Source organism: Perognathus longimembris, chromosome 3, assembly GCF_023159225.1.
Source record: "Perognathus longimembris pacificus isolate PPM17 chromosome 3, ASM2315922v1, whole genome shotgun sequence".
Lineage (NCBI taxonomy): Eukaryota > Metazoa > Chordata > Mammalia > Rodentia > Heteromyidae > Perognathus > Perognathus longimembris.
The window spans coordinates 50,200,631-50,227,761 of NC_063163.1; the positions used below are offsets into that span (position 1 = coordinate 50,200,631).

The window sequence follows — 27,131 nt, forward strand, 5'->3', positions numbered from 1 at the left end:
TAATTTTTATTGATGTATATTCAACTTCATTGATTCTTCTGTCAATCTGTTGTTAAGCTCTTTCACTGAATTTTTTCATGAGTTATTTTATTTTTTAAATTCCTCATGTCTTTAAAAGTAATTATTATCTCCTTATGTTTTCATTTTGGTAACATTACAGGTAAAGAAGGGTTGAAATTCCTTTCAAGCCTCATTCAGAGGCTTGGATTTTTATTGAAATGTCTGATTACCTAAAACATCCATTTACAAAGCTGTTCTTTCTTGATCTAGTTTGGAAACACCTAATATGAAAAGCTTTTTTCCCCTCTTTTTTTCTAAGTTCTAGAAAAATTAGAAGAGAAAAAGAGTTGATTTTCATGGCTACTCTAGGGAAAATTAAATTACATATAGCTCAGTGTTCTGGCAACTTCTCCATTACACACACACACACACACACACACGCACACACGCACACACACGCACACACGCACACACACACAGTCTGACTACCTACCTACGTACATCTATCTATCTATTTATCTATCTATCTATCTATCTACCTACCTCCTACCTATCTATATTCCAGGATTGCTGCAAGATCTTTCTTTGTTCCCAGAGTTTAAAAAATTTTACTTCTGGCTGTTCTTGTGAATTTCTCAGTGTTTTTATGGAGGATAAAATTTGCTTCTTAATTAGAAGGAAAACAATAATTTCTTACTTGATCATTTTGGCTGACATATATCTCTAATCTAAATGTATTTTGAAAACATACTGCAGGGAATTAAAGTAGCCTCCCACTATATCAAATAAGAATATATGGAAGATTAGAAATACATTATGTCAACAAAGATTTCAGGGAAATCTAAGGAGAGGAATTTATAGATTCTTATTACTTTGCTATTGGTGTCCCACTTCATGACCTTACTCTCTATTTTTCTAGCTTTAGATTCCAAGGACAAGTATTCAAATGGGTCCATTTCATATCTTTACACAAAGCTTTCTCCATTAAGGCAGCTAATGAGTAGCTCCCAGGCTTTGTAGCACCTACTTTGAATTGGTTACCTCTATAGCTGTGGTGAGAAGATGTATTAGAATATGTGATGATCTAAGATTTCACTGCAAGCAGAAAATATACACCAGAAGATTTACATGTGACACTACAATCTGGAGAAGCTCTGTGCAATATACAGTTCTTCTGATGCGACATACAATGTGTTTTTTTATGTACCATAGTAACTAAAAATATCATGATTAATGCTGTATTTCAGGGGAAGATACAATCCAGTTAATCAGAAGACAGTGACAGTCAAGAAAGTACCACTAAAAAAGATCACAAGATCAAACCATCTTCCAAAACTCCACCCATGATTCCAGCTCTAAGTGGATTTCTATTTCTTCCTTTTTTTTTCCATCTATAATATTCAATTTGTGAAGCTAAAGCTCAATTCATTTTTCAGGGAATGAAATAGATAAGAGCTATCAACTTTCTTTTTAGCTCTTTTTCTTTTGTCTATCAAAAACCTATTCTTTTCTGGTCCCCAAATGTCTAATAGAAATGTTTGTGGTTTTAAAACATTTCTTTACGAAATCTGAAGGATGATATAATTATATTTGCTTTCCCCAATATTATTCATGATTTCTCTGATAGTAATATTAATATTATATTTGTTTTCTAGATGGCTACTCATATTTATGATATTATATAATCTTTTATAACTGTGACCTACATCTTTAATATACATATGCTCGTTTGCTCATTTTCATGGGTGAAATTATTGGGCTTAAAAATTCCAAGAGCCACCCAGAGATAAGTACAGTTTTCAACTAACACTGTTTTCATCTGTATCTGGCACTAAGTCCAAATTCCATTTGGTGTCACCAGTAATGAATACCAAGTGCATTCCTTTACCTCTGTTTTAAAGAAGGATGCATAAATTTCATATGGGTAAATAATTGTGTGTTTGCATGCACACACACACACACACACACACACACACATACACACACACACACACACTGGTCCTGGGGCTTGATCTCAGGGCCTGCTCACAGCTAGCACTCTACCATTTGAGCAGCCACAGCTCTAATTCTGGCCCTTTGGTGACTAATTGGGGCTAAGAGTCTTATGGACTTTCCTACCAAGGCTAGCTTTGAACCATGATCCTCAGATCTTAGCATCTTGAATAGCCAGGATTACAGGTGTAAGCCACCAGAGGTCAGCTCCAAATAAGACTTTATGTGACTTTAAAATACAATGCAGAGATATATAAAGTAAATTCCTGTAATATATTCTGCATCGGAAGTACTTGGATAAATTTACTTTGTTCTTAAGCTGACTGCAGATAAAGGTAATGTGACCCATACTTTTACAAAAAATTTCAGGTTTTAATGTTTATATCATATTTCTTGCCCTTAGTAGCAAAAGAATAACTGAAATATTATTAACAATTGCAGTTATCGGTGCTGGGAATATGGCCTAGCGGCAAGAATGCTTGCGTCCTATACATGAAGCCCTGGGTTCGATTCCTCAGCACCACATATACAGAAAATGGCCAGAAGTGGCGCTGTGGCTCAAGTGGCAGAGTGCTAGCCTTGAGCAAAAAGAAGCCAGGGATAGTACTCAGGCCTTGAGTCCAAGGCCCAGGACTGGCCAAAACAAAACAAAACAAAAAACAATTGCAGTTATCAACAAAAATAATCAAATTAATTTTGCACAGAGATAAGCTGTTGTGGGGCCTAGATTGAGGAATATTCACAGTTCTTAATCACTAGGGGTGGTAGATTAGTTGAATATCATATCATGGGGATTCTCATCACAGTCAAGTGTTAAATTTGTGCCAGCTATTTTGAGTGGCCCTCCAGATGTCAGGAAATGTGTCTGTTTTAAGCCATGATGGACATTGGTTAGATAGCGTGAAGAACTGAAACACTCTCAGTGTTTTAATACAAATTATACATCTAGCTAGAATCTAGAAAATTACATCATATCGGTATTTTGTGGCTTAATTACAATGTTCAGAATTCATAAAAATATCACTAAAACAGTAGTGTATATTTGAAAATTTAAAAATACCTATCCTAAGTGAAGGAATCCAATCACAAGACTACATATTATAAAATTCCATTTATATGAACTGTCCAGAATAGGCAAATCCATGTAGGAAGACAATGCATTAATTAGTGTTTGCCTAAAGCTGAGCTACGAGGGCATTGTACTAGAAAATGATTTTAATGAGGAAAATATTCCTTGTGAGAGTTTTGAAAAATGTAATAAAATTGATTACAGTGACCATTGTACAACTCTATGAGTATATTACATTTTAAATGGATCAATTTTTGTGACCTATACATCAATAAAGCTATGTTAAAATGTTAAGCATACATTAACATTTTACTCTACTTTCTAGGTCATGTATATTTTTTGTAAATTAAGCGATTGATCCTTATTAATGAAACATTATTTGACTTTCTCAGAAAGCATAATGTTAAAAATCAGAATATATCATCACTAACTAGCACCATGATTGAAGAACAGACTTGTAAGCAGAATATTCCAACAAAGAAGTTTTTCCAGGGACTGCAACAGCCAGAACAATAGTAAAGAGACAATTACATTCAATATTTTCCTTTGACTCTTTGATCTTGAGATATTTATAAAACACTTATTGAGATTTGATTGGTAGAGCACTTGCTTAGCAACCTCAAAGTTATGAGTTCAATCTTTAGCAACACCAAAATTGTTTTACAAAGAAGCAAAGATAGCAGAATATTAAAAACTGACATTAAAATTACTGAGCATGATTGTGATATGAAAAGATACCTTTAAAATAATTAGGTACTGTATAATTATGAGATGTTCTTGTCAGTAGGATGCTTCTTTTTAGAAAAAGTGACCAATTGTTAATCTGACCTGTAAATTAGACTACAGTCTATTCAGAGAGGAGGAAAGCAAAACAGTTTAGGGAAGACATATAGGGCAGAATTCAGGAAGGTCTAAATTCTTGGCTTCCACTTGTCTCTCCAAGGATCTTAGACAATGCTAACTCTTCCTGACCAAGATGTGTGACAGTATATGTGGAGTATTGAGAGTAGGGAAGCTCATCCAGGCCTGGTTGTCTGGGGGTATTATTGGGGTTTGGTGATGTGGGTAGAAATCTCCATGGGTTGACCAAAACCCTCACACAAACAAAAGACACCTCTACTAAGCAAGACATTCCAAAGGCTTGTTTGTTACCTCCCAACACTTGAGAACAAAGGCTAGATCTCACTTTGGGTTAGGCTAGTTCTTTACTACATACTCATCTATAAAGTATTCATCTTAGAGTTTTTAAAAACACATAGGAAACTAGGTGCCAGGGGCATATGCCTATAATCCTATACTCAGAAGACTAAAATCTGATTATCATAGTTTGAAGCTAGCCTGGGAAGAAAACACTTAAGACTCTATCTTCAATTACCTTGCCAAAATGTCAGATGGGAGGTTTGGCTCAAAGTAGTGGAACTCCAGCTTTAAGCCAGCAAGTGAGTAAGAGCTCGAAGCTCTTGAATTCAGGCCTCAGGATGGGCAATGAAAAACAAGAAGAATGACTATAAAAAGGTTTAGACTCAAGTCTAACCACAGATTTCACTTTCTTTTAGTGAACATTGAGCCCCTTAATCTAATAAGTCATTATAACTTGTCCATTGAATTTTATATTTACTGACATATTTGTCATTTCTGGCATTCTTTATTCCTTTGTGTACATCCAGATCTCCATCTGAAATTATCTTTATTTCCTCTTGAAGAACTTAACTTTTAGTGTTGTTTGAAATAAAGATCTGCTTGTAACGAATTTCTAACTTTTGCCTGAATGAAGTTATAATTAGTTTTGAGTGATTAATGTACACTTTTTTATGTCATTTAGTAGCCAATTCTACAGAAGAAGAGGACTAGACTCCAAAAGGATGGAAAGAGAGGGAAAACAGGAATTCTTTTGAAATTGAAGGTGACCTGCTAGTTTGATAGTTTTAGTTTTCAGTACAGGAAATATACCATTCCATTGTCTTACAACTTGCATAGTTTCTGACCAGAGGTCTGGATATTTTTTTCCTCTGTTACATAATGTGTCTTTTATGACTGGATGATTTCTCTCCTTTGCTGTTTCTCAGGAATTGATTATAATGAACCTCAATGTGGAATGTACAATCCTATGATGTCTGAATATGGATGGCTACCAAGAATTACCTATTCTCAGGAAGAAACACACAGCATTAATGGTCTTAGGTGTTTATGGAGCAAGTATAGATAGTGATGGTCTTCTCTGGGCCTGAAAGAGGCCCCTAGATTGGGCTCTGATTGTTTGGGCAGGAATGTTTTAGCCCATTTTTCTTGCAAGTGCTGGCTTCACTCCATGGGATCTTTTGTTCTTGTAATCATCTTGCTCACCATTAGATGGGTGTGAGGGCATATGCCACACTTTGGGGATGCACAGTGTACAGAATTTACTTTCTCTTAAGACAATTTGGGTGACCAAAAGAGATTTACAATTCTTTTTAGAATATTTTTAATTGAAATTATTGTTTCTTGGATAATTTCACCAAAAGAGCCAATTCTGTGTATAATGACCATAATTTCAGAGCATGATTTCTTTCTTTGGCTTTGCACTGTCTCTTCCTCATGACAGCTAACACAAAGACATTTAAGTCACTCATAATCTAGCTGTGGCCACAAATGTGGGTTCTTAGCAGTCTTTTGTTGCACAAACTGTTATGTGATCTTTTCTTTTCAGGACTTAGAGGTAGTTGGCTTTTCTATATCTCTCATGCTGTGACATGCCCAAATTTCTGGATTTTTCCCACAGACTTATCTATTCTCTTTTGAAAATGCATTGACTATACCCTAAACTCTTTTTAATTATTCTGTCTTGTCAAAGGCAGTCAATAAAATCTAGCACAGATTATTTTTAGTTTCTTTCCAACATCTTTACCTACAGACTTAGGACACAGTCTGCTATGACAAAGGGGGTCTTTAATATTCTAACCTCCCATATTTCTCACTGCTTCCCACTGCAGATCTGCTAAGTTAATGCTATTGTATTAGTATTTTGTTAAGATAATATCCAATTCATTCTTATTAGTCTCTGTATGTAATTATAACAAACAATTCCAAGTGGGTGCCAGTGGCTCATGCCTGTAATCCTCGCTACTCAGAAGGCTGAGATTTGAAGATCATAGTTCAAAGCTAGCCTGGGCAGGAAACTCCGTGAGACTTTTATTTCCAATAAATTACCCTCAAAAGCTGGAAGTGGCACTGTAGTTCAAGTAGTAGAGTGCTTGCCTTGAGCAAAAGAAGTTCAGGGACAGTGACTAGGATCTGAGTTCAAGCCCCTGGTCTGGAAAAAAGAAAAAAGGAAACAACTCCCAAGCCTCAGAGATTGTCACACCGCTTTTATCAAAGCAATCCATTCTTGTTTCGTTAGTAGAAGTAAAACTAAACAGTAAACATGATAGTCTGAATCCAGGCACTGGGGGCTCATATCTATAATCCTAGCTACTCAAGAGTGAACAAAATCTGGTAGAATCTTATCTCTAATTAACCAGCAAAAAAAAAAAATGCAATAAAACCAAAGTGGAGCTGTGGCTCAACTAGTAGAGTACCAACCTCGAGCAAAAAATGCTAAGGGACAGCATTTAAACCCCTAGTTCAAGCTCCAGTATAGGCACACACACGCAAACACACCCGCGCGCGCACACACACACACACATAAAATAGTCTTTATATCTGGGGAGTACAAAAAGAATAGGAATGAGAGAGACACACAGGGATTTCAGATCATTACTGGTGTCTATTAGGCTGAGTGATGATAAGCATCCTCATGATTACACATTGTTTGACACATCTGTATATACTCTTGGGTGTGTGTGAAATTTCCTATACTAAAATAAATGAAAATTGTTCCAGTTTTCTTTTTAGTCAGGTTAGTATCCATCTAAGTCTTCACAAGGAAAGAAGTGTATATCCTTTTTCTTTTCTTTTGAACTTTGTTAATTCCCATCTTCCTAAGATTGTCTGAATTGTTTAATTATAGGAATTCCTCCATACTTAACCCAGCTGTCATTACTGCTATGGGAAAATGAGTGACATCACTGGAGGCTCCAGGATGCTGCTTTGCTTCTAGCAGTGGCTGCTCGTCTGCCCTGAGGAAACCCTCAGACTGACTCCCCATGGTAGTGCCTAGCCTCATTCTGGACCCTGTGTGGCACCAGCCATAGTTGTACTGTCACTTTATTTTAGTCCCACATTCCCTACAAAGAACTGTGGTTAAAAATAAGGAAGGTTTGCCAGAGCTAAGTCCTTTTTTCTTGGAAAGTGAATTAATTTAATGGATGATAAGAGAACTCACATTTTACTACTCCAGGGAATCCTTAGAAGTTGGTCTATAAATAGAGCATTAGTTGGTCTAATCACTAGACTTTTCCATTGCTGGGGGGGCAATATTTCCTAACTTGTTGGATTCATTATTAACATCTACATACTAGGTACTAGGATATGAATCAAACAAACCAAGGTGTGAGAAGATGGATGTCCTATACTGCTTGCGCTGCTATTAGAAAATACTGCAGGCTGGGTGCGTTATAAAGAACACAAAGGTTCATAGTTCTCAGAGCTTAGGAAGACCACTGTGGGAGGGAAAAAGACCCTGCCTCTCTGCCTCTCAAAAAGGGTACTAATTGCATGAGGGCTCCTCCCTCACGGACTACTGACCCCTCAAAGGTCTCACCTCCTAATATTATAATCTTAGAAGCTAGATTTTATATATACATATATATTCATTTTATTTTTAAAATTAGTACTTTTAAGTAACTGCACAAAGGCGTTGCCATTTAACAAAGCAGTTTATGGATACAATATAGCTTGATCAATGTCACCCCTTCAACATTCTCATCCATCCCTCTCTACTCCCCCCTTTGCTCATTCTTCTTATTTTTCTAGTATGTACAGTGGGTTCTCAATTGCGTTCTTCCCCTCTTCTTCTCTTCTCTTCTTCACTTCTTATCCCCTTCTCCTTGACCCTTACCCAAACCTTTTTGAATGCCCACTTCCTGGTGTTTTATTTTGCTGAGCTTTCAATTTTGCTGTTCTAAGAAATTAAACTATTGGAGTTCTCCCTTGAATCTGCCATATTTCAGTTAATACATTTGTATACACTTGTATGTGCCTCACTCCAGTTAGAATGGCCACTACCAAGAAAACAAATGATAACAGATGCTGTTGAGAATGTGGCCAAAAGGGAACCCTAATATACTGCTGGTGGGAATGTAAACTTGTTCAATAACTCTGAAAAGCAGTGTGGAGGTTCTTCCACAAAAGATGACAAACTAGGATATGGTAAAAACCACCAGCACAACCATGTTTATTGTAATACTGTTCACCATAGCTAATGTTTGGAATCAGCCCAGATGCCCATCAACGGATGAAGAAAAAACAAGAAAATGTGGTATGTATACACAACGGAATTTTACTCATCCATCAGAAAGAATGATCTTGTACCATTTGTACAGAAATGGAAAGATCTGGGAAAAATTGAAATGAGAGATGTCACACAATGCAGCTGTGGGAACTATACTTTCAGGTTAGGAGAGCTCTGTGAGGGGCAGAAAACATGAGGGTTTCTAGGCTGAAATGAAAACTAAAGAAGTGCAACAAGTGAATTAGTGGCTGAGGACCAGAGAAAGAATCTAGGGTACTTCCCAAACCAGCGAACTAGGCCCACAGAAGTTTAATAACAAACTCCATATTTCAAAAGCAGCTTAACATGTCTCTGGCTTCAGTTGTTTCATTCAATCATCACTAAGGTTCTAAAGAAATATCTTGCCAGGCATCTGTTGGTTATATTTGTAATCCTAGCTTACTCAGAAGAGAGATCCAGAGATCATGATGGTTCAAAGGACTCATAATTCAAAGAAACCACCCCCAGCAGAAAAGTCCGATAGACATCATTTCTAATTAACCACCAAAAGCTAAACATGGCTCACGCCTACAAACCTTAGCTACTCAAGAGGCTGAGATTTGAGAATTGCAGTTTGAAGTCAAGCCAGGCAGGAAAGTCTTTGAGATTCTTATCTCCATTTAAGGAGGGAAATAAAGGTGGAAGTGGACTTGTGGCTCAAGTAGTAGAGCCTTGAGCAATAAAGCTCAGGGACATCACCCAAGCTCGAATTCAAGCTCCAGGCTAGAGATGTGCCGCAAGTAGTAGAGCACCAGCTATGAGCAATAAAGTCAAATGAAAATCCAAGGAGAAATGGATGCTCTTTGGATCTGTTGAGTTGTAATTTTTCTACAGTTTTGAGATTGTGCCACGTAGTAATTACATTGGGACTAGTACTAACGAAAGTTATGATAAAATAGCTGGATAAAAAATTTCCAGGGCTGGGGATATAGCCTAGTGGCAAGAGTGCCTGCCTCGGATACACGAGGCCCTAGGTTCGATTCCCCAGCACCACATATACAGAAAACGGCCAGAAGTGGCGCTGTGGCTCAGGTGGCGGAGTGCTAGCCTTGAGTGGGAAGAAGCCAGGGACAGTGCTCAGGCCCTGAGTCCAAGGCCCAGGACTGGCCAAAAAAAAAAAAAAAAAAAAAAAAAAAAAAAAAATTCTAAGCATTGCCAAATTTAAGTTTGAAACTTCCAAACTATAAGACTATGAATAGTCCTTGGATCCAATATTATTTAGAAGCCTATTCAGGGCATGTACATATTACAAAAAATGTACAATCATAACTTAGTAGGGAGAATGATGTAAAGCATATATCATGACTGCACATAAATGAATTTTCTAAGAATGAATTGTTACTTTTGTTTTTTTTCTAATATAATTCCCTATGCAGAAATATATTTTATGATTTCAAAATATATCCAGTTTTCCATCAAAATTATAGTTGCATATTGATACTCTCAGGAAGGACAGAGACTATTCTGCATGTTTGTTTCCAATAATATCAATATAATTCAAAAAATTGAAATGGACAGAGATTTGTTTCATATTCTAAATATGTTATAATTTATGAGCTTTATGGTAGGGTTTCTCAATTTATACATTAATGCCATTTGGGACAACTAAAGGACATTAGCAGCATCTCTGAACTGGAAGCCAGTTCACAACTCCTCCCACTTTGCAATAATGGAATCTGACTCTAGACATAGCTAAATGTCCCCTGGGGAAGCAAAATCCCCTTCAAAGAAGGCCATTGTTTTAATATGCATTCACTAATAAAGTTAGCGCACTCTATCTGTCTTTGTCTTTTTGTCTCTAATTTCCCTGGAAATTAAAAATGAAGGGCTGGGGATATGGCTTAGTGGTAGAGTGCCTTGCATGCATGAAGCTCTGGGTTCGATTCCTCAGCACCACATAAACAGAAAAGGCCAGAAGTGGTGCTGTGGCTCAAGTGGTAGAGTGCTAGCCTTGAGCAAAAAGAATCCAGGATACTGCTCAGGCCCTGAGGGCAAGCCCCAGGACTGACAAAAAAAAAAAAGAAAATATCTTAATAGAATCTTTAGAAGCTGTGCTCTTATGTTCTAGATATAGGAGATATTTATCATAGTTTTCTTAACATAGGAGGGATGACTTTCACATAATCTTAGAAGTTATTATTATTTTATTATTATGTGTGTGCCAGTACTGGGGCTTGAAAATAAGACCTTGCACACTCACTTGTTTTTTTTTCCTCTTAACACTATGAAATGAGCCACACCTCTACTTCTACTCGGATCTACAAGTAGCTTTGAACTACAATCCTCAGATCCTCTTCCTCCTGAGTAGGTTGGATTACAGATGTGAGCCACTAGCATCTGGCTTTAGGAAAAGTCAAAATGTTCCAAAATTTGACATGATATTACAAGTGGAGATTGACTGCATGTGAGGAGTTGCACAAAATTATTTAAAATTTTGTATAAAATTTTCTTCAGGCTATGCATATAAAGAACTGATGGAAATGAATTTCATTTTTAGTCCTTTCCCCATGATATCTCATTACATATATGCAAATATCCTCAGATCAAGAAATGAAATCTGAAACACTCAAGCATTTCGAATAAGAGGTAATCAACCTGAATAGCTAACACAGTGTAAATAGTTGTTATACTGTTATTACTTAGGAAATAATGATAAGGAAAAAGGTGAGTTGCTCTTTTCTTCTCTTGGCTTTTTGAGTTAGGGTCTTGTGTAACCCTGTAGGTGCTGCTCAACAGAACTCAAGAAAATGTCAGTGAAGGCTGAAAAAGTGAGTTGTCAGAGGAGTAGCTGCCAGAAGACTTGCTTGTTGCCTGTTGCCTCCAGTGCTCAGTAGAGAAAATGAGGACACGAATAAGGACCAAATCAAGTCCTTCTAAATTCTTAAGTTTCTTAATTTGAAAGTAATTCCTAATTAGTCATTTAGAAAAGCACCACACACTATACTGTAACACCTTCTCTATTCATATCCATATATATGCATACACATATGTAGTCATTTATATGTGTATATGTACACATAGAATAAATACATACACATGCATATATACACATATAAATACATACACATGTATAAATACATACAAATATGTATGTACAAATATATATAGAGACACACACAGATACATAGATAGAAAAACTTCATTAATCTCTAACATTTTAACTTAAAGACTGCCCAGAGCGGCTGGGAATATGGTTTAGTGGTAGAGTGCTCGCCTTCCATGCATGAAGCCCTAGGTTTGATTCCTCAGCACCACATAATCAGAAAAAACCAGAAGTGGTCCTGTGGCTCAAGTGGTAGAATGCTAGCCTTGAGCAAAAAGGGACAGTGCTCCGGCTCCGAGTCCAAGCCCCAGGACTGGCAAAAAGAAAAAGACTGCCCAGAAAGTGGAGCTGTGGTTCAAGTGGTAGAGTGCCATCTTGAATGCGGATGGGGTGGGGGAAGGGAACAGCAACATCCGGGTTCTGAATTCAAGCCTCAGGACGTACAGACATACATCTAATAAATAAATTTAGTACGATGAACTGAAATGAGAAAAAAGACTTGTCTTTTTTATAAGTTAAAAAACATTTTTTTTTTTTTTTGGTACTCTTTCTGGTGCTTGAACTCTGAGCCTGGGCTCTTTCTCCGAGCTTTTTCCTTGGTGCCCAAAGCTGAGGCTCTACTACTCGAGCCACATCTCTCCTTCCAGTGTTGTGTGGTAAATTGGAGATGAGTCTCACGGACTTTTCTACCAGGGCTGGCTTTGAACCGCGATCCTCAGCCCTCAGCCTCCTGAGTGGCTAGGATTATAGGCGTGATCACTGGCGCCCGGCTTTTCTTTAAAAATTTTTTTTAAACAGTTGTCGGAAGGGGGTTTCAATTCCACACGTCATAGATTGCACCTGAGACTTCCTAAGGATGGAGGGAGGAAGGGCAGTCTGAGGGGGAGGACGAATGACCAGGGCTCCTCCATGGTGAGGACAGGCGGGTTGCCCCGCCCAAGGTGTCAAGGCGGACTCTCAAGCCGGAAGTCCCACGTGGCGTCGGTAGGGTGGCCCTGTGGCTCCCCTAAGCGGAGCAGGCTGATGGACGGACAGGCGGGACAGGGCGCATGCGCAGCGGTGGCGCAGGCCCCCCTGGAGGGGTTGCTGCGCGTGCGCACCACAGCTGCAGCAGGAAGTGTCGCTTGCGGAGCTCCTGCTGGAAAGCCGCCCGGGGCTAGGCACGTGCACTACGTGGTTATGGCCGCCTCAATTAGCAGCCAGGAGCCGGACGGGAGCCTGGGCCAGGTAAGGCAAGGTGGAGAGGGGAGCAAGGGGAGGCAGCTGCGTTTAAAACCGCACCGGCAGCCCTTAGGGCCTAGCCCAGGCTGCCCTCGTTGAAGGGACTGGGCCATCCGGAAAGGCCGCGTCCGGGCCTGGGTCGGCCCTGAGTGGGAAGGGGACCCGCGTGGCACCCAAGGCCGCCTTCGCACGGGGGTGGGGTCTCCTCGGCGGTGGGGTGCAACCATGTTCGGAAAGGACGTAAGGAAGTCGTGGAAGAAAAGGCTGTTTAATACAAACGCCATCTGCCGTAGATTCAAAACTTAAAAACAGGATTTTTTTTTTTTTGTCTTTTATGGCTTTTTTTTTTTGGCCGGTCCTGGGCCTTGGACTCAGGGCCTGAGCACTGTCCCTGGCTTCTTTTTGCTCAAGGCTAGCACTCTGCCACTTGAGCCACAGCGCCACTTCTGGCCATTTTCTGTATATGTGGAGCTGGGGAATCGAACCTAGGGCTTCATGTATTGGAGGCATGCACTCTTGCCACTAGGCCATATCCCCAGCCCCTTTTTTTGTCTTTTAGAAGAATGCTTGGGGCCAAGTATATCGCCTCTTGGGGTTCCTTTTTTTGAATAATTATTTATTTATTGTCAAAGTGATGTATAGAGGGGTTACAGTTTCCTACGTAAGGCAGTGGGTACTTGTACAATTTGTTACGTCCTCCCTTATTTTCCCCCCTCCCTCTCCCCCCTCCCCCTCTCCCCCCATGATTTCCCTTGAGGGTCTTACGAATAAAATCTTGTGAACAAAATGTGAATAATGATGGTTGTGTTCGAAGACAGGAAGGTCAACGCTGATTGCATTCCGTCCCTGCCCAAGTTGGCGGACCTTTTGTTTTGTTTCCTGTTATGTCAACTGGCCTGGCGTCTCCAGTCACCCAGCAGAACTCCAGGCAGCTAAGTATGCAAGGCCAAGCGGTAGGCTACGGGATACCTGTGCTCCACATCCTTCGGCCTCTGTGGGCATCCAAGGCTTCTTCTGTTGAACTTGCGTTGGAAAGTTTTTGGTTTTGGCCACACAATCTTAGTTTAGAAATGAAAGGTGAAAGCATATGCCAGGCCTTGGCCAGTCTGGAAAACTTAAGCCAGCTGTCTTGGCCTTGCTTCTTGAGTGGTTCAGACATCCTGGACAAACAGGACAGGGCGTCGGTCCTGTCCTCCTCCTCCCTAGGCCCTGCTTCCCTCATGTTATCCCTCTGTTCTGACAACTACCTTCAGAAATAGAATTCATTATCCCATCTTCAGTGGACCATTTAGCACCTTTTAATAAATTCAAGATGACCAGAAGGACCTACTAACCCACTAATGACAAGTAGTATTTTATGGTACAGGATTAGGCAAAGCTGTCTAGAATGGGGCTCTAAATAAAATTAAATATATGATTATGTAGTACATAAATAATTGTGGTTTCCTGTCCTTGGAGAATGTCAAGCCCTTCCACCCAGTCTTTTGTGTGTCTTTGTGAGAAGAGCAGCTTGCTAAGTTTCTCCAGCCAGCTGCCTAAATCCCCTGACTCCTGGGGAAACTGGAAAACCCCAGGAAAGCTTTGGGCCTATGCAGATGCTGCTGCTGATTGTCTATACTGCTTTCCTGGTGATAAGAGTGACATAAATAACAACTCACTAAAATGTACAGTGATTGGCTTTAAGCACTTCAGCACCTGCTGTTAGTAATTAAGGGTTTAGCCTGCCCCAGATTGCAAATGGAAATCCGGTGTTTTAAAAATTGAGCGTCTGGAGTGCCCTGCATTCTGCTCTGACCCCAGAAATGGAGGGAAGTGGATCAAGAACATTGACAATGATGTCACATTATAAAAACTGTCCATATACTTAAAGGATATTTGCTAACGTGTTAATAGGGTAGACACTGAATGATAAGATTACCAATGCTTTTCATTTTCACTTTAGGTTTTGTTTTTAATTTCCCCTGTATTTCCTAATGAATATGCATTGCTTTAAAGAAAAAAGTGCACTAAGCAATTCTAATAGAAAATCATTTTCTGTCAAATGAAGTCTGGCATTGTTCCAAATTATGTTGCTGGTAGGTGAAAACCTTAGATATACTGTGTAAAGCAGTTTTCATCCCTTTTATTATCAATGGATCCTCCTCATTGCCTGTGTTCATATATTTCACCATCAACAAGGTATTTTTTAACTGAAAAATATTCAGAATTGTGTTGATTAGAAGCTTTTCATTTAATTTGAGTAACTGGCTAGTGGACTTGCTAATTAGTCTGATTACTGACATTATGAATGTGCTATGGCATTGATTTGGTACTGCAGGAAAGGAAGCCTTTGGCAGAGGCGGCTTTATTTCCTGCTGCCCTGTGCTATAGACCAGGGCACTGTGGAGACTTGGGACTCAAGACTGCAGCTTTTGCTGGGTGAGTGGTGCTTGGTTTTTCTCATCCCACATTGGTCCCCTGTGCCCACATTCTGCCCTTTGGGGCTGGTTTCTTTTTTTCTTCTCCATTTTCGTTTTCCTGGCAGGTTTGAACTCTAGACCTGTTGTTTAATACCCTTCCAGCTGTGATTTCTATTGGTTATTTTAAGGATAGAGTCTCACTTTCTGTCAGGACATGCACTGCAATGGTCCTGAACTGCAGTCTGTCTACTTTAGGAGCACTGTGTACTCTGGCTTCAGAAGGGATCTGAAGAACTTTCTGCCTAGGCTGGCTTCAAACTGTGTTCCTTTCAATCTCAGACTCCCAGAAGTTAGGATTTCAGGCATGAACCGTGCCATGATTTGGCCTCTCTGTCTCTCTCTCGCTCTGTTTCTGTCTCTCTTTTTCCTTCTTTTCCTGTCTCCTTCCTTCCTTCCTTCCTTCCTTCCTTCCTTCCTTCCTTCCTTCCTTCCTTCCTCCTTCCTTCCTTCCTTCCTTCCTTCCTTCCTCCCTCCCTCCCTCCCTCCCTCCCTCCCTCCTTCCTTGTCTTTCTTTGGTACTGGGACTTGAACACAGGGCCTCAAGCTTGCTCAACTTCTTGAGCCAAGCCTTCAGCCCCTTTTGTATTGGTTATTTTTGAGTTTGGTTCTCACTTTATGCCCAAGCCAACCTGGTCTTCTATCCTCCTGCTTGTATTTTCCTTGTGTTGCCCTCTTTTGTAAGAAGCCATCTCGCTGCACCAAGCTATTGGTTAAGATGGAGTCTAGCAGACTCTTCTCTCTTTCTCCTGTTTTTCTTTTTTTCTTTTTTGGTGCTGAGGGTTGAACTCAGGGTCTAAGCATTGTCCCTGACTTATTTCTCAAGGGTGGTGCTCTACCACTTGAGCCACAGCTCTGCTTCCTGCTTTTTGATGATTAATTGGAAATAAGAGTCTTACGGATGAACTTTTCTGCCCAGACTGGCTTTGAACAACTCCTCAGATCTCTGCTTCTTGAGTAGCTACAATTAAGGTGTGAGCCTCAGGGCCCAGTGTAAATGTCTTTTTGCCTGAGACTGGCCTTGATTCTAGATCCTCTCATCTCTGCTTCTCAAGTAGCTGTTATTACAGGTTTGAGCAACCATATCCAGTTTTTGGCTCTTTCTTAATTCTCCACAAGACTTAGAGACTCTGGGGACAGTGTGATCACAGCCATGGAGGGGAATATATTTGAACTCTAGATGCTACTTGAGGAAGAAGCTTAAGTTAGGTGGTTGATTTCCACTATCCAAACTTGCATTCTCCTCCTTGTAGGTCTTTTTCCTACTTCTTTGATGCAGAGAACTGTTCCTTTCAAAACTAGGTTCAGGGCTGGGAATATGGCCTAGTGGCAAGAATGCTTGCCTCGTATACATGAAGCCCTGGGTTTGATTCCTCAGCACCACATATATAGAAAACAGCCAGAAGTGGTGCTGTGGCTCAAGTGGCAGAGTGCTAGTCTTGAGCAAAAAGAAGCCAGGGACAGTGTTCAGGCCCTGAGTCCAAGCTCCAGGACTGGCCAAAAAAAAAAAAAAAAAAAAAGCTAGGTTCACTGTCCTCAACATATTTTCTCCAGATAATTCCACCTCTCCCTTCCCCTTCTCTGGTGAACTGACATTTGCTTGTCCTTAGTGCTTGTGTTTACTATTAGTGGAGAAAATTTAGCAGTACCTACCTCCCACCAGGCATTGTACAAATGCTTGTCCTTACCTCAAGCATGCTCTAGAAGTGCTTTCCTTCAGGAGGGGATTACCTAAGTGTCTTAGAGCCCTAATAGGTGCCTGAACTAAGCTGCAGATGTAAAAGCCTTTGTTCCCTTCACACTGAGCCAAGCTGTAGAAAACTGATCAGTAAATGCTTTGTTAGAACTGAGGCTCAAGCACTCTTCTGCATTCCAAGGACTGAAAACCGCACTCTGAATAGCAGAGAAGACTGCCAGATTGTAAGCCCCCTGAGGATATGACCTTGTCATCCTGTGTTCCTCACAGTGCGCACCTGCCCAGTACAAGGGGCTTAGAAAATGTTAAGAGTATTAAGCAGGCACATAGAATGGCAAAGATGTCTAAAGAACAAAGAGAATGCTGGGTGCCAGTGGCTCAGGCCTGTGATCTTAGCTACTCACGAGGCTGAGATCTGGGGATTGTAGTTCAAAGCCAGCTAAGTAAGGGCAGGAAAGTCTATGAGATTCTTATTTCCAATTAACCATCAGAAAACTGGAAGTGGCACTGTGGCTCAAAAGTGGTGGAGCACTACCCTTGAGCACAAAAGCTCAGGGACAATGGCCAGGCCTGGAATTGAAGCCCAGTGAGCCCCACAACCAACCAAAAATACTTTTTTCAAATGGAAAGTTTTATAGATTCTTTTTCGCAGTGAGGGTATACCAGTTTATACACATTTTTGTGAAATAGTCTTAGTTTACCCTTTTGTTCTCAGAAGGGTCTTTAAAAAATATGATCACTATGCACCAGGTAGGTTATTGTGTGTGTGTGTGTGTGTGTGTATGTGTGTGTGTGTGTGTTTGCTTCAGTTTTAACCAGGTTAATTAAATGACAAAACTAAGCTGGGAGCCAGTGGCTAACACCTATACGCTTAGCTACTCAGGAAGCGAGATCTGGAGATCATGGTTCAGAACCAGCTCAGGCAGGAAAGTCTGTAAGACTCTTATTCCAATGAACCATCAAAATGCTGAAAGCAGAGCTGTGGCTCAAATGGTAGAGCACTAGTATTGAGCAAAAAAAGCTCAGGGACAGTGCCAGGCAAAGTTCAAGCCCCAGAATGGGCACAAATAATAATAAAACGGTCAGGCCCTGGTGTCATGTCTGTTATCCTGACTATTCAGGAGATCCTGAGGATTGAAATTTGAAGCTAACCTGAGCAGAAAAGCCCTCAATACTCCAAAAATAGCCAGCAAAATACCAAGCTGGAGGAATGCCTTCAGTAGTAGAGTACCAGCAGGGCAAACCAGCCAAGCAAGTGCAAATCCCTGATTATCACTGTACTTGTAAGAATTGTTTCAGGGCTCTCAAAGCATGTATTGGTATTGAATAAATCATATGCTACAGTGGAGATTCACAATACTCAAAAGTATTCCTGAAATGCTACTGGAAACAAGGAAAAGCAAACATACTAGAGGGACCCCATTTCTCTTTACCACAGAAATTCCAAATTTCAGTTTTCTAAAGCATTAAGGAAGATAGGCACTATGTCACACACCTGTAATCCCAGCACTCAGGAGGTTTTAGATTAGCTGGAACTACTTAGACCCTGAATAATAATAACAAAGATATGGAAAGAAAATGTTATGATATCTTCTAAAACTCTTAAGATATTAGGATGAAAGTTGGTGAAATACCCTGTTAGGTTATAGAAACCATACTAAGGAGTTTACATTTTTATACTGAATTGGGACATGTGGGGCATATAAGTGAGACTGGCTTACAGTGGTGAATTGAGCAGACACACAAACCTTTCCACAAACTCCAAACTTTATAGCAAGTGATATTTTTCAAATGTGATTATGGCTTCAGCAAGTAAATATTATGGAAAAATGAGGGGTGATATACATTAATGGGTGGACACTAGTGGCTAACACCTATAATCCTAAATACTCCCAGGCAGAAAAATCTGTGAGATATTTATCTCCAGATAACCACCAAAATGCTTGAAATAGAGCTATGATCCAAATGCTGCCAGCCTTAAGCAAAAGCAGGCTCTGAGTTCAAACTCCAGAATCAGCATGCATAGTCTTTAACAGCCTCTCTCTAACATTAAAAAAACAAACCAAAACAAATCAGCCAGGCACTGGTGGGTACTCAACTATAATCTTAGCTACTTTTAGGAGGTTGTGATCCAGAGGTTCACGACTTGAAACTATTGCCAGGCAGAAAAATCTACAAGTTTCCATCTCCCAAATAATCATCAAACAGCTGGACTGGAGACATGGGTCAAGTGGTAGTATGCACCAACGCAAGCAGGCTTTTAGTTCAGACTTTGACACTGGCACAAAAAAAAATCCACAAGAACACTTGAAATTTAGAAACCAGGTGTGATCAAATGTCCACTGAGCCAAAAGTAGAAAAACTACAGCTTAACATACAGGAAAAAGACATGTTGATATAAAGCAATTTTAGTGACTCAGTGTTAGAGTGTAGGTACATTGTTCACAGAAACCAAGATGAAGTAGAGTGTTCACTTGGTATTGAATTAGCTGGATGTAGAACACTGAATATTCTCCTAGCTCATTTCTTCCAGTAGAGATGAATAATGGTGAATTTAACCACAAAGCAGCTCTGGCCAGGAGGAAAAACCAGGTTGCTTTGTTTCCAAAGAGATGCTTGCCTTTACTTCGAACATTAGCCACAGCCTATGCTTGCATTCCCCTACTCACCCACACTTATTCCATCCAGTTGTGCTATTAGTGCCATTAAAGGAAGCCACGAGTCATTGGGGAGCTACGCCATCCCAACTGCAGAGACATTGCTAATCCCTTTAATTCATACATGATTGGATAACCAAGGATTGCCAATAACAGCAGAACTAGACACAAATGCAAAGATAGAATAGTTGCACCTGGGACAGATTAAAATCCTACCCCAAGGTGATAGTATTAGCAGGTGGGACTGTTTCAAGGTGATTAGGTCATGAAAGCTCCACTCTCAAGAATAGGACTGCCTTTAGTGAAGTGGACTCTTGCTCTGTGTGAGAACATAGTGGGAAATTGCCATCTATGAACAGAAACCAGAAATTGTGCCTTCATTTGTATTGTTAGCTATTTAATTTATGGTAGTAGTTTGAGTTGGCTACGAGAGAGAAATAAACTTCAAAAATTCTAATTTATATTTTCAGACAGATGATCATATTCTGAAAATAGGCTATTAAAAGTCACAAAAGAAAAATAATCTTAAAAATTAGCAAGTCACATTAAGTTAAGTTAACTGAAACTGCAAAACATTCTTAAAGGATAGAAGATGGAGTTACTGATCTGGAAATTTAAGTTGAAGTTGAGATTCTCAGAAGTTGAGGAGTGAAGTATTAATTTGGGGTTCACAAAGACTAAAGATTTGCAAAGGGGAGGAGAGAGAGAGAACACAGTGTGCAAGAGGTGATCAAAGACATAATAGAATAACATCTCCAGAGCCAAAGAATGAATAAGCCAAAAATTAACCATACTCATACATCTTAGAGAACTAATAATTAGGGAGATTTGAATATTTCTGACAATGAGAGGATATAGAGAGCAGATATAGAGAGCTTTGTGCCCAACAGAAAATAGGCCTCATGTATCCACAGAACATTAACAATGTTTATATTAGGCTGTGAAGAAAATGTCCCCAAATTGTAACAGACATTGTGCCAGATACATTTGCAGTTGACAGTGCATGAAATAAAAAATGAGCAACTATGAACATCATTGAAAATACAACTCTTGAAAATTAAAAATATCTTTATGTAAGAATTTCATAGGTTAAAATAGAAATATAAGCTGAAATTGTACACTAGCAATAAGTGGACATGAACGCACTCCATCTCAAAGTTGGTGGGATACAAAAAAGTGCCCTGTGGAAGGACTTTTATTTAGTTCACCTGCTCTCCTACATAAACAGGTTTCTACAGTGATGAAACTCTTCTGTAATTGTGCTGTCTGAGAATTTCAAACTATACTGGGCCACACAATTATATAGGCTCTAAAAAAGCCTTACTAGAAAAAAAGAAAAATTGCTGAGCAGGATTAGCTCAGCAATATGTATCTTAAAATTCAAGCATTTAAAAATATAAATGAAATGGATGTCTAAAAGCATACCTAGGCAAGGCTAGGCATGATAATAACTCATGCCTATAATACCAGATGATTAGAGACTTGTGGTTCAAGGCTGACCCAAATAAAAAGTTAGCAAGACTCCATTTCAGTTAATATGCTGAACCTTGTGGTATAAACCTGTCACCCTACCACATGGGAGGGACTTCAGATTTAAGGACAGAGTAGACAGCCATGAAAATAGTAGCTAACATTCAGAATATGGAAAATTCTACCAGAACAGTCAGAAAAAGAACAACCATAAATAGGCAGATACACAATAATATGCATAATAAAATGAGCATGCATAATAAATAGAATAGGAAATAAAATGCACAATAGAAATGCACATTTACTAAAACGAAAAGATATTCACATTAATTAGAAAAATGCCAATCAGAAGAACAAAGTGTTTCCCTCTAATAATATTGACAAAAATTTCAAAAAATTGAAGAATAGTTCATCTTATTAAGGGTTTGTAAAAATGAGTACTATATCTATCCATCTATCTATTACTGAGAACATAGTTTTTAAAAATCTTTCAGAGAAAACAATTTGGCAGCATCTAAGTTGACAACCCAAAGCTAACAGTTCCTGATCTTACAGTGTTTTAGGATGCATGCTTATTTGCATAAATGGGTACTTACAAAGGCTTTTGTTTCAATATTATGATACACAAATCCATCATTAGGAGAATAGTTCAGTTAATCATTATCCTTGGAAATGAGAAAAAGTAGATCACATGCAGATGAACACATCCACCTTAGATCCCAACAGATGATAGAAAACCTTTTTGAAAAGAAACTCAGTAACATCCTAAAAAATGAGGATACTTTCAGCAAGCCAGAATTGCTTCTTTTGGCTGGTCGGTCTTGGGGCTTGAATTCTGGACACTGTCGCTGGGCTGCTTTGTGCTCAAGGCTACTGCTCTACTACTTTGAGCCACAGCACCTCTTCTGGCTTTTTCTGAGAATTTATTGTACATAAGAATCTCACAGGCTTTTCTGCCCAGGCTGGCTTCGAACTGTGATCGAACTAAGATCTCAGTTTTCTGAGTACCCAACTAAGAATTCTTGTTGAATTGTTGAACTATATTGTTAAATAAAAAAAGACTTGAAAAATAAAAGTAGCTTTATGTTGGTATGTTATACCTGTATGTTTGACATAACACACCTATCTTGGACTGGAAGAGTAGTTCAAGTTGTAGAGTGCTAGATGTGGACAAGAAGGCCTCGCGAGAATATGAGTGCTGGAATTCAAGTCCTAGCACCAGAAGCTTTGCTTTCCTACACTTACATTGTTTCTTGCTCCTCATCTGCTCCTCCCTTCAGCTTCTGGGAAACCAGGCTGAGGCTGAAGGATGCCACATGGGGGCCACCTACACCAGCACCTCCTCCGGCAGACCTGTGTTTTTGGCGGTCTGGTGCCATTCTCTTCCCCAAGGATTTCCAACTCTTCCATCTATTTATCTTGGCTTAAACTCGCTTCAACTTCCAAGTCTATTTTCTCAGGTGGACCTGTCTGGTCTGCATTTCAAATTATCTTCTTATTTCTGTTAATTCAAGTATTGGGCAATTCAAATCATTGGGCCCTTTTCGTGGATTGTGTTTATTAGCTCTAGAGAATAAACTACAGAGAAATAAAAGGTGAAGATGAACAGTTTATTAATAAAAATAAAATTGTACTTGAAAATATTCCTAGATGGAAATAAAGAAAAAAAATTGGTCCCTAACAGTAGAATTTAAATAACATGCATATTCTATTCAGATAACTTCTTTCAGTTTTTCTTAGGCCTTGGGAATTCAGATCATTTCCCGTTTTATGGAATATGTTTCATCTAAATAAGTTGTGTGGGAAGGTCACTAGTTCATTTTTTCTTTGTAGGAAACAGATTTCCCAGCAGGAAAAGGGCATATGGAAGACTGGATGGTAGGAATCTTACCCATTGTTGATCAGACAAGAAATAAATTTCTAAAACTGCAGTAGAACATTAGTAGGCAAAACTCTTACAATTGGCATAGCTTCTAGATGGTCCTGCAGTACTGGACATGAAATTACTATTTCCTGCCCCCAGGTATCTCTTATGTGCTCTCCATCCTCTGTGGAGTAGACCTTGTGCTACTTTTACCTCTTCTTTTTTTCATCCTCACAGACATGATGCTATCTCCTAGATGTTAATTATGTGGTGCTTCTGTATCCTTCTCTTTCAGTCAAAACTAGACCTCTTGTTGGTTGGAGATGTCAACGTTCACCACCTGGCTTGCGCTGTACAGAAATTCTTTTCAAATACAGAGGAAGTAACCATCACCATTTGTGATGCAAAGAGGGCAGCCGCACTTGTGAACAACTGCGTGTTTAATATGATTTTCCTGAGGACTACTCCTGTCCTAACTGCTGAGGAGCTGGAAGCTATCAAGTCGATCAGGTACCTTGTAAAACTTTGACTCTGTGGCTATAGGTTTTAAAAATGTCTTCCTATAAAAATCTCTAAAAGATGGTTTGTCTTCCTGGACAGGATCCGTATGCATGTCAGTTTCTGTTACTAGTTAGATGGTATCACTATAGGAACTATCATTCTAACTTGAGAAATAATAAGTACAAGGGACAATTAACTGGACCAAGAATTTTATATATACATAGCCTCCAGTTCTCCCATATGCATCCTTTTTTTCCCCTAATACCTGCCATTAAAATGGCACATCTTTTCAGAGGTCACTAATGGTTTTAGCAGATACTGGGACAGGCAAGTACACCCAGCTGCATTCCATGCTGTCTGTGGGCTGAAGCTGTCTCTTGGAGCTCTGAGTGGATCCATCAAGTCTATTCCTTACCACCTCCAACAATGCTGTTTTGTGTTTGGGCTCCACAGAAATTCTGCTTTGACGTGGCCCACTGTAGCTTCTGAGAATTGGGGTCCAGTGGTAGGAGAATTAGAGTCTTTATGGATGGTTTATAGGATTTTGAACCTGTTTCAACAGAGTGAGATCAGAATAAATTTGGTCTTCTGTGAAAACATCTGATGGCAAAATTGGAATTATAGGTAAATACTGGAATATATGAGAGACAATCAGAATTATAGGTCATAGGATTTTCTATGCTGAAGGAGAATGTTTAGAAATAAATTGTGATCCCTGAGTGAATAGGAGGAGCAACCAGATGTGTGAAGAAATAAAAAGAGTTGAATGGCAAGAAGCCCAAGCCATTGGGTCACTTACTAGGGAAAGGTAGACAGACAGACACTCTGCTCCTTAGGTGTCTTTGAACAACTGGTCCTGTGCACACATACTTCCTGCCCCTTACTTCTCACAAGACTTCTCATGTACTAGGCAGTTGTTTTGCTACTAAGCTATACTCCTTGCCCTTTTGTGTTTCTTTGATTTTCTGTTGGGAATGTGAACTGTAGACACACTAGGCAAACTGTCTTCCTCAAACAGGATCCTGCTCCCCTAAATTGTTACAAACTGTGCTTCTAAGTGTATACTTAATTATACACCTTAAAAAATCTGCTAAAGAATTTCACCAACTGAGTTCTCATTACAATATCCCATTTGTGGGGTATTTTTGCTTTTAAAACATCTCTATGAGGTGTGTAGGGCAGTTTTATTGTGTGTATTTTGACAGATAAGAAAACTGAGGCTGAGGTTTTGCTTGACCACACAGCATGTTTTGACAAAACTCAGCTAGAACTCCTTCCTCTTCTTTTAATTTCTTTTTAAACATATGTAATTATTTGACTTTTGAATTGAAGCCATCTGTGAGATTTAGTACTTAGTATAATCTAAACCCATGGCATAGTTTTGGGATGACACTGGACAAAGCAGTATGACAAGGCTCCTTGTTCCAAAAGTAGGATTCTAGCTATACATCTCTGAATGGAGTAAAGCGTTATCTTTGCCCATTATTGAAATTATGTTGCATTTTGTTTATTAACAAGCTTTCTGTTTAGTGGCATTTATTGAGATCTAGGAGATTAAAGGAGTTTCCTGTCTATACTACGGATTGCCCTCACTGTAAATTTCATTGCTCTGCATGGCATACGTAACATAGCTTAAGATTTCTTTCTGATTTTTTTCTTCCTTTTTGTGGTTTTTATTTTGTCTGTGTTTTTTTTACTTTCTTTGTGCTGAGGTTTATGCATAGTAGGTAAGCACTCTGCTGTGGAGCTACACCTATAGCCCATCGCTGAAAACTGCTTATTAGCCAAAGGAGAGACATGTAGCTAAGCTACTAAGTAGATACAAATATGCATACTTCTCTATAAAAGTATTTGTTTCACATAAAGGGATAATTTGTGGAATATACCTGAATTTGCCTTTCTTGTCTCATTTATTCCTAATTTGCAGTATTAGTCCTAGCAGCCAAGTATGGGTTGCTGTAGGTATAGGTAAATGTAGGAATGAATGTATGGAAAAATGCCATTAGAGGGATAGACAGTAGGGTGTGTGTGTGTGTGTGTGTGTGTACGTGCGTGCATGTGTGTGTGTTTGTGTGTGTGTGTACTGGTTGCTTGGCTTTTTCCTTTGTAGCTGGTGCTCTACCACTTGAGCCACACATCTACTAACAGCTTTTTGCTAGCTATAAAGAGAAAAGAGTCTTGAGGATTTGGCTGTCCAAGCTGGCTTTGAACTACAATTCTCAGATCTTAGTCTCCTGGGTAGCTAGGTATGAGCTTCTGGAGTCACCTGGCTGACTAGCTTTTGTATTCCTTTTTGAAAAGGAAATATTTTCTTTGTGGACACTTTGCTTTTGTGATGCTAGCTTCAGAGGATAGGAAACTTCCTTTCTTGTCCTAGAATTTTTTTTTTTTTTGCTAGTCCTGGGGCTTGAACTCAGGGCCTGACTGCTCAAGGCTAGCACTCTACCACTTGAGTCACAGCGCCACTTCCAGCTTTTTCTGTTTATGTGGTGCTGAGGAATCGAACCTAGGGCTTCAAGTATAGGAGACAAGCACTCTACCACTAGGCCATATTCCTAGCCACCTAGAAATGTTGTAAGTTTAAGATTTACAAATCATTTAACCTTGTGGAAGGTGTTTATATCTTTTCATGTGTAGTTTTCCTTAGGTTGGGTCTTATACATGTTCTGTCTTATTTATAAGGCTTAAATTTTTTTTCCCTGAAACATTGTATCTTTTGTGCTTGGAATAAAATAATGACTATCTACAAATTAATAGTCATTGTTAGCCTTTATTCTATTTTATGGTAGCTTTTTTTTTTTCTCTTTAGAGGTCTTGTAGTACCTCAAAGGCTGGATTGGTCTAGGTAAGTTTGCAGCTACTTCAATTCCCTCTTCTCTGGATGCCTCCCCTTCCAGGAAATGAACTGGTTTGGCGTAGAAGTGTCCATATTTTTTATAGTACTAGAGCACACAATCACAGCTATAAATATGTATGAAGCATATGAATATTTACTGAAAATAAGGGTTCAGTTTAGATAAAATTTAGATTTATTTTAGAATTAAATGAAAGCTATCGACTTAAAAGATGCTAAAAGTTATTCTTAGAGAACTGTTTTGAGCTCACTGTTAATCATTGATTAACTTTAGTCATTAATAAAATATTAGTACTTTACAAACACATTCTCAAAAATTATAGCAGAGACATATATTGAGTATTGGTTAAGATTTCTAACAGTATTCCCTAACTCTCAGTTTTCATATATTCAAAGCACATATTTTAGCACTATCCAGTGATACATATATGTATATATATCCAGTGATATTACATATATATATAATATAGTGGTAACATTTTAGAATAATTGTAGGATTGGTAGGCTCAAGCTCTAGAATACCAAGATAATTCACTCTTGCCTTAAGTCAATTGTTAAACTAAACTATACTTGGCTTGATAATCCAGGTACATCCTGACATTTTACCTTCTAAAAGTAGATACAAAAATTAAAATATATTTTATATTTGTGCATAGTGTACAAAATTGTAGTTTTCCTTTCCATGAAATGGTTCTATGGTTTTTAAAGTTTTGTAGTTTTTGTGAGCTCAGTGCTATTCACTAAAAGGAAATTATTGCAACTTCTCGATTTACAAATCAAGTTTAGTTTCATATTTTCCCCATACTGTTCCAATTGTCTGCTCAGTTAACTTACCAATTCATTAAGAAAACTCACTCTTGTGGGTCATAAGGATCTGCAAGTTGTCCCTTCATGTCTCCAA

At 39.1% G+C, this 27,131-nt stretch overlaps 2 protein-coding genes across 2 annotated transcripts in view; both read left to right on the plus strand.

The window, feature by feature from the left end:
- The window catches only part of Ccdc169 (coiled-coil domain containing 169), a 37,520-nt gene extending 36,173 nt beyond the window's left edge, over nucleotides 1-1,347 (plus strand). The window contains exon 8 of the mRNA XM_048340829.1: nucleotides 1,248-1,347. Coding sequence (XP_048196786.1) covers nucleotides 1,248-1,347 — 100 coding nt within the window. The remainder of the gene's footprint in view (nucleotides 1-1,247) is intronic.
- An 11,187-nt stretch (nucleotides 1,348-12,534) lies between these two features.
- Sohlh2 (spermatogenesis and oogenesis specific basic helix-loop-helix 2) overlaps nucleotides 12,535-27,131 on the plus strand; it is a 45,957-nt gene continuing 31,360 nt past the window's right edge. Inside the window, exons 1-3 of the mRNA XM_048340600.1 lie at nucleotides 12,535-12,738; nucleotides 22,292-22,378; nucleotides 23,171-23,385. Coding sequence (XP_048196557.1) covers nucleotides 12,535-12,738; nucleotides 22,292-22,378; nucleotides 23,171-23,385 — 506 coding nt within the window. The remainder of the gene's footprint in view (nucleotides 12,739-22,291; nucleotides 22,379-23,170; nucleotides 23,386-27,131) is intronic.